This window comes from Hibiscus syriacus, unplaced genomic scaffold (genome assembly GCF_006381635.1).
Source record: "Hibiscus syriacus cultivar Baekdansim isolate YM2019G1 unplaced genomic scaffold, ASM638163v2 tig00110930_pilon, whole genome shotgun sequence".
Classification (NCBI taxonomy): Eukaryota; Viridiplantae; Streptophyta; class Magnoliopsida; order Malvales; family Malvaceae; genus Hibiscus; species Hibiscus syriacus.
Genome location: NW_024062917.1, coordinates 91,297 through 107,245, shown reverse-complemented (window position 1 = coordinate 107,245; position 15,949 = coordinate 91,297). Strand labels below are relative to the sequence as shown.

The window sequence follows — 15,949 nt, the reverse complement described above, 5'->3', positions numbered from 1 at the left end:
AACAGTTACATATGCATAGGGATGCCACCCATGCACGAAAGGGGAATTTTTTTTCTCTTATCCTCCACATGAAAAGGGATTTCCCTTTTTCTTCTTAAAGTCTTTACGGCTTATCTAAAAGAAGCCCGCTAAACTTAGATTTAGATTACCTCTACTAAGCGAATCGCTATCTCGTACATATTTAGCAATTCGATAAGCTTAGATTACCCAAAAACTTTTTGGAATTTTTGTATAGGAATTATTATAAGTAAAATTAATATAATTTTAAATTAATATCAATACCACTATAAAAATAATTGATACTCTTTAAATAAAATTAGCACTCATTATATATCATCGTTTAACAAATTTCTTAATAAATTTTTAAAATTCTAAACCCACAATTAAACTTTCTAATCTAGTCTTTAAATTCAAGCACAATAGACAAGGTGTAAATTCCATGATTTTGATTATAGACTTGGAGATTAATTTTTCGTATTCAAATATTTAGTCAACTTATTCGGAAAATGTATAATAAGTATAAATTTCTTAATACAGTTCAATCAAACTAAGTATTTAGACTAAAAATTATCATCAAACAACTGAATACGGTAATGTTTCATATTAAATCTAACGATAGCATTAAGAATCATGATAAGATTAACTCAAAATTGATTGACTGGAAAACTACAATCAAATCAACCTCGTACTTTTATTTCCCTAGGGTTTATCATGCAAGCTATGTGGTTCAGAAAGCTACAACAGCACACACATAAGCCAATTCCTTACTACTTGGATAGTCATTCATGACAATTACGGATCATAAAATGAATAATAATAATAATAAAATTAATATTAAATTAAAGCTTTAATTTCATCATATCAAAAACTCATATGATATTTTTAGACCTATTAAGTCATTATGCATGAGTTCTATTGTTATCATATTCTTCGATCTTCTAGCTAATGACCTTTTGTTTAAATTAAAACGTATAAATCGTCACAAGCAATCACAATCACCATCTCAACATTATGAATCAATAAGAACCACGCATAATTGAGCCATCTTTCAGTAACAAATGCATCATTATATTATTTTAATTATATTATATTTTCATGCTTTAAATTTTTAATAATTATATATAAATGTTTTAAATAATTATATGTAAATGTGTTTAGATATACAAAGATGTAACCTGGTTTATAGTACTTGAAATTTGAAAAGTATTTTACTATAATATTTTTATATATTATTTTTAATATATATATTACATACGATGTTTAACATAATATTTTCCTAATAGAAGGGATGGAGTTATTTATATATATGGTTAGAGGGCCGTGGTCTCAACTAAATATTTTAATTCTAATTTTTTTTAATTCTTCTTAATTTTAAAATTGGATAAATGAGACTCATTTAGTGGTCTCAATTATTAAAGAGAGTGTTATTTTTCATTGAGGTCCCGAGTTAGAACAACTACATCTGCATTGTGTTGTCTATGATTAAGAAAATATTAAGCACAATTATTATCCTACAATCACTCGAACTATTTTAAAAACATAGATAAATTAAATTTTGGCGTTCTCAATTTTTATATTTAATTTTTTATAGGCTCTCATAGTTATAAAGGAGTGGTGGACGAACCAAACTATTTAGCAAGATGTTTCGCTATACAATTTTGATTATATCCATAAACAACCTTTTATCAAAGAGTGAATTTGACTTTTTTACTACTGACAAATCAATCAAAAAATAAATATCATGAGGGTCCTTGTGCAAGCACCAAAACGATCACAAAGGTATACAAAAAACGTACCTAAAGTCATAAAGAATGTGCCACATAGCATAGAAAAAGCATGTAACAATAGCAAAGAAAAATATGTCACAAGGCCATATATTCTTATTCAAAATTGAAAAAAAAAACTCAAGAAAAAAAGAAAAATAAAGGACATAGTATGAAAAAACAATAGAAAATAATCACAAGCGATCGGCAACCAACATTAAGATTAATTCCACCACCGACTAAATAAAAATCAAAGAAAAAAAAGGCGCGACACAAAAATACTAAGAGAATCTTACATAGTTTATTATCGATTTTCTTGAAAATTTTATTTGTAATATATTATATTACTATATATCATATAATTTATAATCATTTTGGGGAGTCAGGATCCTTATCGTTCTAATAAAAGAATTAAACACCAAAGTAAAAAAAAACAATTAAACCCTTATTTTTTTAGTTAAGTCTTTGAATATTACTGGCCAATTGCTTATCCTATAATCTTTCCACTACAATCACATTTTCAAGGTGATATATTGAAAACTATATTTTCATGGTGAAGAGTAATTTCTAAGAAAAAATATATTTTAATCTAATTTATGGAGGCTTATGCAAGGTTTCGGGGGAAATGAAATGAGAAAGTTTTAATGGGTAAAAGTAATAGGTGAGATAATGAACCATCCTCGAACTCCACTCCAATCTTTTTGGTGTTCTCTCTCCTCGGACGTCGGTATTATATTCCAATTTTCCTTTTGAGGAGATGGTTTGGAGTGTATACTCTTTAGGCCCATACTCCATTCGCTCGGGATATGTCTGGCTATCTCGATCATCTCTCACTTGTGGCTATCTCTTTCTCGCCTTCACACTTTACCTCAGGTGCAATTATTCGGATAGAGGGCTATTCATGAGGCATTGCCAGTGAAACATCATTTATTTATTGTCGATGGCCTTAGATAGTTGTGTTCCAATGTGCGGATTGACTGGAGAAACAATGATTCATGCATTAAGGGATTGCTCAGAGGTTCTTCATGTGTTCACCTTGGTTTTAGGTAATTTTCCTTCTTGTGGCACTTGGTTGTACTCTCTTTTACCGTCGACATTAGTACCTTTACAGTTCTTTTAGAGTCTTCTCTCGCAAATGTGATATCGACGCAATATTTATCTGCATGAGGCGCGTACATTACCTGCATGGAACCTTGTAGCTTTCAGTAAAGCGTTGCAGGTGGCCTATGATGAGACATCACTATCCCTAACTTCAACTGCTCCCATCAGATTCATTGGTGCAAACCTCTGCAGGGTATGGTTAAAGTTAATGTTGACTGGCCTTGTTCACTTCAATCTAGACCATTGACCGTTGGGGTTATTGCACGAGATTCTGCTGGTTTTGTACTTTCCAACTGCGCCACCTGTATTTTAGGCTCATACAATCCTAGTTTAATTGAAGCACATGCAATATGTTTAGGTTTGCGGCTGGATGTTGAGTTGGGATTCACACATAATTCTCGAAAGTGATGCTTCCAATATGGTCGATCAACTACTTCATTGTGATATAGGTTTGTCACTATTCGGTTCGCTATATCTGAAGCACGTCATATATTAGATTTACATCCATGTTTTAGTATTTTTCAATTCGTCGGTCGGCTAATGAAACCGCTCATACTTTGGCCCAGTTTGTCTCCTCAAATACTATGACGATATCTTTTAATTACGACTATTATACTTTTTTTTATATTATTGTATCCAAAATTATTTCCTGCTAATAGTATTATAATTATTATTTTTTTAAATATTACTTACTAAAGAAAATATTTTTATTAAATGTCATGATTTCATTTTATTTTTAAAATTAGTTTAGTTTTACTATTTCTACTTATCTAGTATTTACAAATTACATATCAAAAGAAGAATATCAAAATGACGCATCTACCACTACGCAACTCGTATTCTAGTCAGGCCATTTTCGTCATTTACGGTTGGGATTAACAAAACCCTAACTATAAAAATGATAGTAACCGGTTTTTTTATATCTCTTCGAAAGCTAGAGTCGTTGGAGGCTGAAGCTCAGCAAACGTGCTCTCTTTAAACCCTAGTTTTCGAGTTCTCTATCATTTTGCAAGAAGCCATGGTAATTTCCTCTTCACACCTATTTTCAGTTCTCGGTTACAAGTTAAATATTGTTTGGCTGCTGGGAAAAAAGGTTAGGATTTGGGCATAGAAAATATTTGAATTTTACGGATTAAATTAGTGATGTAGTTTTGCCATAACTACTTAATTTTATGAGCTCCCGGGTTGGTGTTATTCAATTGGCACTCTCTATGAACGATTTTTGTTTCAGAATTGAATGGAGTCTATGAGAATGAGGTTTTTGGGGTTTTCTGGTTAATATAGGACTGCTAGATTAAGACCTGGGTGCATATCAATATTGCTGACGTATTCTTTGATTCGGGTTATTTTGTAGTCAAGAAGAAAAGTTAGGGAGCCCAAGGAGGAGAATACTACCCTTGGACCTGCTGTTAGAGAGGGCGAGTATGTTTTTGGGGTGGCTCACATTTTTGCTTCATTTAATGATACATTTATTGTAAGTTATAACACCCTCTGTTCACGTTGATTTTGTTTTTCTGCAAATTCTGCCTGATATTCTCTGATTGAAATTTCGCAGCATGTGACTGATTTGTCTGGAAGGGAAACAATGGTTCGCATCACTGGTATGGTTTATGGTTCTGTTAGAAAATGAGTGATTCGTCTATCTTGGATTTTGTGTTATTACCATTGCTGGCCTTTGAAATTGTCGGTTTTTCAGAGGAAACTGACTGGTTATTCAAAGGCCAAATTTTAAAAAGGATGTTAATTACACATTGCAATATGTGGTAATATTAATGTTCTGGTATGGAGTTTACTCATATGAAGAATATTCTCCCAACTTATCCCTTGCATTTTCCAAACAATAGGGGGTATGAAGGTGAAAGCCGACAGGGATGAGTCTTCCCCTTATGCAGCTATGCTTGCCGCCCAAGATGTTTCTCAACGCTGCAAGGTTTATAGCCTACCCTATGAATTATGGTTCAGTATATAGTTAATATGTAGTGAGCTAATGCCAATTCGTGTTTGTTATTTGCAGGAGTTGGGTATTACTGCCCTTCATATAAAGCTACGTGCTACCGGAGGGAACAAGACCAAGACCCCAGGTCCTGGTGCCCAGTCAGCACTTAGAGCCCTTGCTCGTTCAGGCATGAAAATTGGCCGAATAGGTGCATTCCCATCATCCTTTCATTTCGCAAATTGTTCTATTGAGTTCAGTCACCTTTAACTCCTGTACGTACACTGACATGTATCCATTTGTTCTCCTCAGAGGATGTTACCCCCATTCCCACGGACAGCACCCGCAGAAAGGGTGGCAGACGTGGAAGAAGGCTGTGATTCTCTGCTTCATATCTACTACTGCAGTGATGCTCGGAGTTATCTTTCTTTAATGAACAAATTTTTTTACAGTCAAGCTTGTTTTGTCCATTTCTCTTGCTGCTCATTTAGTTTCTTGAATGGATTTTAATCTTTTATCTGGAAAGACAATCTTTGGAACTACCATTTAATATCCTTGGTTTTCGAATGTGGAGGATGCGGTTATGGGTCTTTTGGCCTTTTCACCAATGAGAACTTCCAACTTGTTTAATGGCGGTAATGTTTTCGATATCTAGATAGAATTCTTGCCCCAATGAATTGTTGTCTCCTTGATCTTCCCCGCCAGGGTAATTAACACAATATTTAAATGATTATTTTTTATTGTGCTGAAAGAAATTAATTATTTCACCATTCTAATTATTCTTCTCCTTCGCAATCAATATTGTGAATGTATGACTGTGAGCATGATATTAAAAGAATTTTATATAATGTGCACCAGTATTTTTTTAGGTTATCCTGTATTATATTTTTCTCTTTTTATTGAAAATGATAAATTATTATTGTGAATATTTTGTTAACTAAATTAAAAAACCTAAAGGACATTTAGAAACAATACAAAAGATGAAAGCTTAGTAGGCACCCTAAAAAAATAAAAACTTAAGAAGATAGAAAATAAAAATCTCTTATTATTATCTAAATTGAATTCTAAAATTAAAATGTTAAGTATATTAGATTTTAGGGTAAACTATATAGATAGTCTCTTATGTTTTTGGTCTAATCAATTTGGTCACTGATTCAAAAATTAAGTGATAAATTATTACTACTTCTACTACTACTAGGTGAATTAAATCTATAAGAGGGGTAAATTTGTAACTTTCTTGAAGAATTTACTCTCTTCATTGAAGATAAATTGGGTAGAACTGATTCGTGTTATTGTTGGACACCTTTTTTTTGGGGGGGGGGGGGGGGGGGAAAGAGCCTCTTAGTGCTTTCTAGTCATGTGTGGACCTTTAATGCTTAGGCTGTCAAATTTTTCCTAATTTTTAATTGATGTGATATTCAAGCCTTATTTGTATCGTTTCATATATTCTCTACGATGTGGATAAATTTGAAAAGGAATTTGGGTTTTGATTCATCTGTATGATGCTATATGTGATAGTGATCTCTCATTAATAGTGTTGTTGTCCTCTCTTTATCATTGCAAGTTATTTTCTTAAATAATCTTCCAATGGAGAAGGCTAATGGCTGCATTTTGAGGTCTTCTAAGAAGAGAAAGTTGCCTCAAGAAGACAATGATATGTTGAATTTCTCCTTGGATGAGCTCACTGACGACCTCTTTGAAAGGGCCTTTCATGGTAACCTACCTCGACGTTCTTTCGCCTCCGTTCAGTGTGCAAGAGATGAAATGGTTTCTGGTTCTGAAGGTTTTAAGCTGGCTTCCTCTAGGATTCCTTCAAGGGAACCTTGGTTTTTCATGGTGGATCCCGATCTTAATCAATCAGTATTTTTCGACTCTGCTGAAAGAAGTTGGAAAAAAACTCGATTATCCGTCTCTCCTAAATGTGTCTCCATCCCGGTTGTAGCGGCTGATGGGCTTGTGTGTTTCCGCAATATGTCCGGTGATTACTTTGTATGCAATCCGGTGACAGGATCATGTCGTGAACTACCTTCGGTGAATCTGGGCTCTCTCGATCGGCCACTTCATGCTACAACAGTGAATGCATATTCCAATTACTCCTACAAGCTAGTCTTAGTCTCTCGTGATCTTTCGAAGCTTTCGTTCGAAGTTTGCAACTCTAGTGCTGACTGCTGGGAAGATGAGATTATGTTGAGGAGAAAAATCGATGATTGTAAAGAACTGATTCGAATGACAACGACGATGATGCCATGTACTTCCTTAGCAAAGCTGGAAACATAGTGGCAACTAACATGCAGCGAATATCCCAGACTGTTGCCTATCTTTTTCGATGTGTTGGAGTGTAAAAGGAGAGATGTTGATCGTTATGTTATCGGGATTCTTTGAAAGTGCTAGCCTTATGGAAGAAGAAAAAGATTTTTGTAGGGATCAAAATCATTTTTTTTTTAAAAATCGGTGACCAAAATCAATGAAAGGATCATCTATATAATTTATCTTTAATTTTTTTGTATATATATATATATATATATATATGCATACATGAGATACTAAATTAAAAAGATTATAAGTTTACTTAATATTCAAACACTTCATTTGATGGTATGGTTTTCTAAATAAAATTGTTTGTGACTATTTAAAGTTAAAAATAATATAAGAATCATGATAATGTTTTCTTTTAAAAAAAGAGTTTTATCATTAATGTATTATAGTATATATTGTCTCAACGTTTTTGTCTAAAATTTTTAAGGAATAAACCCAGTCGTAATTCACAAATTCGTTTGTGTAATTTATTAAGCCTAAATGTTTTAGGCCCAAAGAAAAAGGACTAATACTATTTCGGCTTCAAAGAGGAAACCCTAGAATATGACTACAAAAACCAAAGAATCAACAGTTAGAGCCGCTCATTGTTTTTGCGGAGAGACAGGCCAGAGAAGATGCAGATATTCGTGAAAACCCTAACCGGCAAGACCATAACTCTCGAGGTCGAGAGCAGCGACACCATTGACAATGTCAAAGCTAAGATCCAAGACAAAGAAGGTAATTGCTCCTCATTCCAATTTCCATTCTTTTCACCTTAACATCTTAGATCGATTTTTTTTACGAACTAACACAGGAATCCCCCCGGACCAACAACGTCTCATCTTCGCCGGAAAACAGCTCGAAGATGGCCGTACCTTAGCTGACTACAATATCCAGAAAGGTTAATCTATTGAATTTTTCATCTTTCGTTTTCAGCGATATTTTCTACATTTCGGTTCATCAACATACTTCGAATCTTATTTTTTTGGATGCAGAATCAACGCTTCATCTTGTTCTGAGGTTGAGAGGTGGGATTATTGAGCCTTCTTTGATGGCTTTGGCTCGCAAATACAACCAAGACAAGATGATAAAATAATTTATTATAAAATAATTTATTTTAAATAAAATATGGATTGATTTATTTTAACATAATTTATTTTAAATAATTTATTAGTATTGATTTATTTATTTTAAAATATAGATTGATTTATTTTAAATAATTTATTAGTATGATTGATTTATTTTAATTTATTATTGTAGTTGTATGGATTGATTTATTTAAATAATTTATTAGTATGAATTGATTTACTTTAAAATATGAATTGATTTATTTTAAATAATTTATTAGTATGGATTGATTTATTTTAAAATATAGATTGATTTATTTTAAATAATTTATTAGTATGAATTGATTTATTTTAAATAATTTATTTGTATGGATTGATTTATTTTAAAATATGGATTGATTTATTATTGTAGTTGTATGGATTGATTTATTTTAAATAATTTATTTGTATGTATTGATTTATTTTAAAATATGGATTGATTTATTATTGTAGTTGTATGAATTGATTTATTTTAAATAATTTATTAGTATGTATTGATTTATTTTAAATAATTTATTATTGTAGTTGTATGGATTATTTAAATTTCAGTATTGTAAAACTAAAATTATTTAAATCAGTATTGCAAAACTCTTTTAAGTTTAAAAATCAGTTTATTTATATTTCAGTTCATTTTAGCAGTCTGCAGATGTTAAAAAACAAACAGTCTTCTTCTTGCAGGCTGCAGACTTTTGGTCCACCTCTTTTGCTGTAGTTGCCTGCAGATGTGGTCCGCAATTGTATACTTTTACCTCTGCAAAAATAAATCACCTTAATCTCTGTTAATTTGAAATGAGATAGAGGTCATACGAGGTCCCAATAATGATTCCTATAAAAAAAAGGTCCCAATAATGATTGTAACCATTTTTCTGCTTTGTTAGCTGATCTACTCTTTCTGACAGCTGATTTCATGAATTGCACAATTAAAAATGCAAGAATTTTGTCTCAATTTTAGTATGTTGTAGTAGTATAGCAAATAATTGATACTGCAAGTTGAAACCCCTCTTGAACCAAAGAATGAAAAGGAGGGCATTTTAGTTTCCAAAATTCAATTTGTCGTTGTCAGTCGGTCTAAATTACGAGGTAGATTATGTGTATTGTTACTAAAGTATGGGTTAAGTTCTATTTAGATTAGTTAAATAAAAGAACATATAATTTTTATAATATTTTTAAATTTTAAATATTTTATATTTTATTATAGATTTAATTTTTAAAATAATTGAATAATAAATTTATAAATAATTTTTTTATTCTCATATCAGTTGAAATTATAGTAGTCTTTAATTTAAGAGTTATATATTCTAAATGGTTGATTATTTTTGCTTTTGATTTTAGGTTAAAATCTCAAATTAAATGGAAATCATTTATTTTGTGATGGTAATATAATATATTATATAAAATATCTCTAGTTAAATGGTTAGGCGTTTGCTCTGTTTTTAAACGCCTTCGAAAAATGTTTTCCTTAAAATGTGCTTTCTACTCACGTGACAGAAAAGTGCATCTAATAAAATGCATCTTTCAAAAAGTTCAAAAAATTAAGAGTTATAGAGCAAAGGTATAACTTGACTCTATATATTAGAAAGTCTGTTGGTGTTGGTTTATATAAGTATTATTGGAGTATTGATTTTTGTTGTTATCAATGTAAGATTCAAAAGATAAAAAGTATTCTATTTTTTTATATTTACCTTTGAATTTCACATTAATAATAAACAAAGGTTAACAATCTAATTATGTTTATATAAATTAACACCTATAGTCTTTTAAATTTATAAAGTTAAATGCCTTATGTGACATAAAAGGGTGCTAATTTGAAGATTAATTCGATTTGGGTGTCAAATGAGAAATTATTATTTAATTGGGTGTATGTGAGTCAGAAGGTTCTAAATCTTGACATGTTTTATTAATTAGTGAAAATTAAAGAAAGAAAAATAAAGACATGCAGGAGAAATAATCATTGAATTGAATCTAATGTTTTTTTTTAAATATTGTATAAGTTATGATTATTAATTATTTTTTTGAATATAATTATTAATTATTAAAATTATAATATATTAATAATATATAATGAATTATTAATGTAATTAGTAATATTTGTTATTTATAAATATTATTAATTATATTAATAGTTTATTTTATATTATTTAAACTAAAAATTTATTATTAATATATTATGATATTAATAGTTATTAATTATAATTTGAAATATATATATTTATATATATTATTTTTAATCAAGTATTATGTTTAACTCAATTGTTAAGCAACTCCTCATGCCCTATTAGATCCAAGTTCAAATCCTTGCATCATATTTTTGTTTTCTTTAATTTCTATTAATAAGGTAAGGTAATGTTATCAAATATGTTGCTGGTTTTTCTCCTTTCTCCTTTCTTGTTTCATTTATTTTTCACTAGTTAAATTGTGATGCACGTCATTATTTGATTTGAAGAAGAAAATTTAAATAAAATGTTGGGATTTTCGGAAGCTCGAAACGACAACTGGAATGATTTGCAAAGAGGGGTCGGAACGATTTTTGTGTTTAGGGAGTAAGGAGATTGAAAGATAGAGAATTGCACAGCGATTTATAGTGGTTCGACTTTCTCAATCAAAGTCTACGTCCACTACCTTAGCTCCTCGCCAAGGATTTTCCAACAAATTCACTAATTTGTTCTTTCTTTTGAGGATAAAGAGTAACCTTACAAACTCCCTAGTTTTTCCGGGCTAAACTAGAACCTTTCCCTAGCTTTTACACGGGATTAGCTAGAACCTTTCCCCTTTACAATAGGATAAAAGATGTAAACAAGAAAACCTCTCTAAGGTAGGTGTTTACAAGATTGAGCTCACAAGAACAAAATATTTACAAGAGAAAGATGAAATAAGAATGAAAAACTCTTCTCTTGTGTTTGATTGCTTGGATAGTTGTTCTCTTTCTTCTTCAAGTGTCCTCAGCTTGTATTTATAGCTTGGAATGAGTTTGAAGTCGTATATAGCCGTTGGGGATGTTTTGGAGCCGTTTGGGGATGATTTTTATACTCAAAAAGGCTGCCCAGAATAGAGGGAATCGGTACCCCTTCATAATATTCAAATATTATGACCGTTGGGCTGTTGAACAAGATGGGAATCGGTACCCCCTGGACATTTTGTTTTTCTCAGAGGCAAAAACCTGCAGGGGGTATCTGTACCCCCTGGGGGGTATCTGTACCCGGGGTATCTGTACCCCCTGGGGGGGAATCTATACCCACTGGGCAATCTTGAAACCCCTTAAAATATTTTTGGCTCAAATCCGAATTTTAATTGATTTTGAATTATTTTTGAAACCTTTTAAAAACTTTGAATAAATTCAATTAAGTCCAAAAACATTTTGTAAATTCAATTCAAGTCCAAAAACCATTTTGCCTTAAATTGTTATATCGAAACATAGTTCAACAATCTCCCCCTTTTTGATATAACAAAACATTTGAAAAATTGTTTTTGACAAAACTCCCCTTTAGTAAAATGTTTAATGAAAAAGATACTAGTTGTTGGAAAACATATGAAAATGTTAAGCTCCCCATTTTCTCCTTTTTCATTAAGAAATTGAATTTTTCAAACCATAACCTCTCCCCCTTTTTGTTATATCAAAAATAATTCAATCTTTGAAGTTCAAAATAACTTTGGAGAGTAAGTAGTAAATTTGACATTTTAAAAATCATTTGAAAAATCAAAACCCCCCTGAATAAATGCATTCCAAATAAAATTAAGCTTTTAAGTTCATGACACTTAAACAAAATATTGAATTTCTACAAATAATAACAAGCATGTTAGAGGCACATGAAATTCAATATATCGAAGTCTAAAATACTTTATGCAATACCAATTGTTGAAATTTGATATTAATACCAATTGTTAAAATTAAGTGCATATGCATAAAGTTTTCCAAAAAATGTTATGCATTTGAAAATTTTGATATTAATTGTTAGAGAGATATCATTTTCATTTAAACCTCATGCATAAACATTCAAATTTAGGTCATAAATTTTTAAAATTTGTAAAATCAAAGTATTTGAAAAATTGATATCAATTGTTAGAGAGATATCAATTGCATTACAACCAATTTTGACCAAAATTTTAAATATGATGAACTAAAAATTTTGAAAAATTATTAAGACATTAAAATGTTCATCATAATTTCTTTTTAACATACATGAGATTAAAAATAATACATAATTACTTAAAATCAAAACTCATGCATGCTTAAAATTAAATGAGCAACCAAATAACCAAAATTAAAAGCATTAAGCTTAGAGGTTACCCATTCCTTTTTCATGTGTGGCTAGAGCATCTTGAATATCATCATCTTCATCACCATTGCTCACACACACCTACAAGAGACATTCATTTCGATTTTGGTATCCAAATTGCTTTGGATCCTTGGACGTTAGTTTCAATGCCCCTTGTTCCTTTCGGAACCCATACTTGTCTAATTTTAAAATGTTTTCCTTTCTTCAAAGGACAAGTATGTTCCAAATGACCATGAAAATGGCAATGTGAGCATTTTGCCATTTTTACACATAATAGGTTATTTTTAGAAATTAATTCTTTTTCTTTTGTTAAGCCTTCAAGCTTAACTTCTAACTCAAAATTTTTCTTTTCTAAATCTTTTATTTTGATTTTTGAAAGCTCTAAATCATTTTTCAAAATTTGATTTTGATTTTCAAAATCAACTTTTGCTTTCAAAATCAAATTATCTTTAATTTTGAGTTTTGAAATTAATTTCGTATATTTGGAATTCATGGTCTCAAATCCCAAATACAACCTATTATAAGCATCTTGTAACTCATCAAAAGTAAATGAATTAAATTCATTTGAGTTAGAAGATACTTCAACTTCTTCATGAGTGGCTATGAGGCATAGGTTGACTACTTCATCTTCATCATTGGAATCATCTTCATCACTCCAAAAATGCAACAAATGTCTTCTTCCCCTTTTTCTTTAGAAGAGGACATTCATACATGACATGCCCCTTTCTTTGACAATCGAAACATACCGGGGGACTCTTCTTCTTGGTTGATTCATGTTTCACTTCCTTGGAAATCATGAATCTCTTGAGTTCCTTCAAGAGCTTGACCATTTCTTCTTTTTGTTTATCATCGTCTTCATCAACCTCATCACTTGAATCTTGATAGCTTTCATTGATGCCTACGTCCTCATTCTTCTTCTGCTTGTTTTTCTTCTCTTCCCTTTCTTCATCTTCCTTCACCATCATCTCATGAGTGAGAAGGGAACCAATTAGCTCGTCGAGAGTGAGAGACTTTAGGTTTCTTGCTTCGATAATGGCCGTCTTCTTTGATTGCCACTCCTTTGGAAGAGAGTAAATCATCTTCCTCACAAGCTTCTCATTTGGGATTACTTCTCCATATCCATTGAGACCGTTGACAATCATAGAGAATCTATCCGTCATAGCTTTGATGTCTTCATCGGGTTTCATCTTGAAGTTCTCATAGCTATGGTTGAGAAGACTTTTCTTTGATTCCCTCACTTCGTCGGTTCCTTCATGAGTGACTTGGAGCTTATCCCAAATCTCTTTGGCACTGGAACAAGATGAGACTCTTCCATATTCATTTGGGCCTAAAGCACAAAATAGAATATGTATAGCCTTAGAATTAAGCTGAAAATTTTTCTGCTCTTCTCTACTCCAATCGTTGTACTTGCCGGGTGGAAAGGAGTAACCGTCCATGATTGAGTACCAAGCTCCTAGATTGTATGATTGAATGAAGTACATCATCTTATTCTTCCAATGTGCATAATTTGCTCCATTGAAGAAGGGTGGCTTGTTGACCGGTTGTGAATCCATAATAGGATATTCTTCAAGATAATAAGCACCGGAGGAAAAAGTCATTTCTTTCTCGGTTGCGTCGGGAATTGATAGAGCTTCTTCTAGGATCGTCTCAAGGTGGTTAAACCTTCTTAACGAGTTAGGCTCTGATGCCAATTGTTGGGATTTTCGGAAGCTCGAAACGACAACTGGAATGATTTGCAAAGAGGGGTCGGAACGGTTTTTGTGTTTAGGGAGTAAGGAGATTGAAAGATAGAGAATTGCACAGCGATTTATAGTGGTTCGACTTTCTCAATCAAAGTCTACGTCCACTACCTTAGCTCCTCACCAAGGATTTTCCAACAAATTCACTAATTTGTTCTTTCTTTTGAGGATAAAGAGTAACCTTACAAACTCCCTAGTTTTCCGGGCTAAACTAGAACCTTTCCCTAGCTTTTACACGGGATTAGCTAGAACCTTTCCCCTTTACAATAGGATAAAAGATGTAAACAAGAAAACCTCTCTAAGGTAGGTGTTTACAAGATTGAGCTCACAAGAACAAAATATTTACAAGAGAAAGATGAAATAAGAATGAAAAACTCTTCTCTTGTGTTTGATTGCTTGGATAGTTGTTCTCTTTCTTCTTCAAGTGTCCTCAGCTTGTATTTATAGCTTGGAATGAGTTTGAAGTTGTATATAGCCGTTGGGGATGTTTTGGAGCCGTTTGGGGATGATTTTTATACTCAAAAAGGTTGCCCAGAATAGAGGGAATCGGTACCCCTTCATAGGGAATCTATACCCCCTGGGCAATCTTGAAACCCCTTAAAATATTTTTGGCTCAAATCCGAATTTTAATTGATTTTGAATTATTTTTTAAACCTTTTAAAAACTTTGAATAAATTCAATTAAGTCCAAAAACATTTTGTAAATTCAATTCAAGTCCAAAAACCATTTTGCCTTAAATTGTTATATCGAAACATAGTTCAACATAAAAAATACAAAAATTAAATGAATAATAACACATGTTATCATCTAAGATGAATAAATTTATTAAAAATAAATTAAATTAGGATCAATTTGATAGGATGTAAGTTATGAAGATCCAATATGTAATTATACGAATTTATTTAATTGTCACGTTAACATTTTAGCTAATAATTAATGATCAAGCCAATTTAGTGGCATAATCGCTAAATATTTTAATCATGTGGTCATTATTTATTTCAATTGTTATTGAGATTGATGTTTTATATACGGTAAGATCAAGTAAATGATTAATCTGAAGAGCCTAGTGACAAGAACTAGTTAGTAGCATGCTCTCGGTTACTGCTTTGCTCTAATATTGTGTATTGTTGGAATTAATTATTACTTGATGATGTGTGGTTGCTAGGTGTTATGCTCGTCTGCATCCAAGAGCCGTGAACTGCCGCAAGAAGAAGTGTGGTCACAGCAATCAGGTTTGCATATCCCTATGTTTTTGGGTTCTTGTAGGTTTTATTATCTTTCATTTCCTTTTTTGTTGCAAATGTGAAATGAAACTAAATATTCCTTTCACTTGTTGCAGTTGAGTCCCAAGAAGAAGATCAAGTAGACTGAGTAGGGTTATCCTGTCTGCTTTAAAGCAATTTGAATGCCAGACTTGGAAAATTTTCCATTTACTTCTTTGCTATTATTCTATTTGTGTGGATTCTGGATTTGACAACTGATAAAGAATTTGAGTTAAATTGATGTTCAAATGTATGTTATAGTAACTTCCTCGTAAATTGTCAGACTCCCATTGTTGAATGTGTATGCAAATGAGCATTCTGAAGTACTGCTAATGTAGGATAAGCCCTAGGTGAATGCATAAAATCCTCTTTTAGCAGGATCAAGGAAAATCTTTGACGCATAAAGACTCCCATAGTCGTATCTACGGCCACTCCAGCCATCAACAGATGTATTATCGTTCACATATGGATCTATA

General features: G+C 31.7%; 2 protein-coding genes, 1 long non-coding RNA gene and 1 pseudogene across 3 annotated transcripts; all 4 read left to right on the top strand.

Annotated features, from left to right (window-relative positions):
* The first annotated feature begins 3,793 nt into the window (after positions 1-3,793).
* Positions 3,794-5,364, top strand: LOC120146576 (40S ribosomal protein S14-like). The gene is made up of 6 exons (XM_039160101.1): positions 3,794-3,885; positions 4,219-4,338; positions 4,420-4,465; positions 4,709-4,794; positions 4,879-5,008; positions 5,110-5,364. Exons 1-6 carry the CDS (start codon positions 3,883-3,885, stop codon positions 5,175-5,177), a joined length of 453 nt encoding a protein of 150 aa, XP_039016032.1. The 5' UTR covers positions 3,794-3,882; the 3' UTR covers positions 5,178-5,364.
* Positions 5,365-6,384: 1,020 nt separating this feature from the next.
* LOC120146651 lies at positions 6,385-7,139 on the top strand (annotated as a pseudogene).
* Positions 7,140-7,670: 531 nt separating this feature from the next.
* On the top strand, positions 7,671-8,188 carry LOC120146650 (ubiquitin). The gene is made up of 3 exons (XM_039160160.1): positions 7,671-7,830; positions 7,907-7,993; positions 8,088-8,188. Exons 1-3 carry the CDS (start codon positions 7,728-7,730, stop codon positions 8,186-8,188), a joined length of 291 nt encoding a protein of 96 aa, XP_039016091.1. The 5' UTR covers positions 7,671-7,727.
* A 7,153-nt stretch (positions 8,189-15,341) lies between these two features.
* Positions 15,342-15,715, top strand: LOC120146548. Its single transcript, XR_005518234.1, has 2 exons — positions 15,342-15,443; positions 15,551-15,715. It is a non-coding gene; the product is annotated as an uncharacterized LOC120146548 (long non-coding RNA).
* The last annotated feature ends 234 nt before the right edge of the window (positions 15,716-15,949 follow it).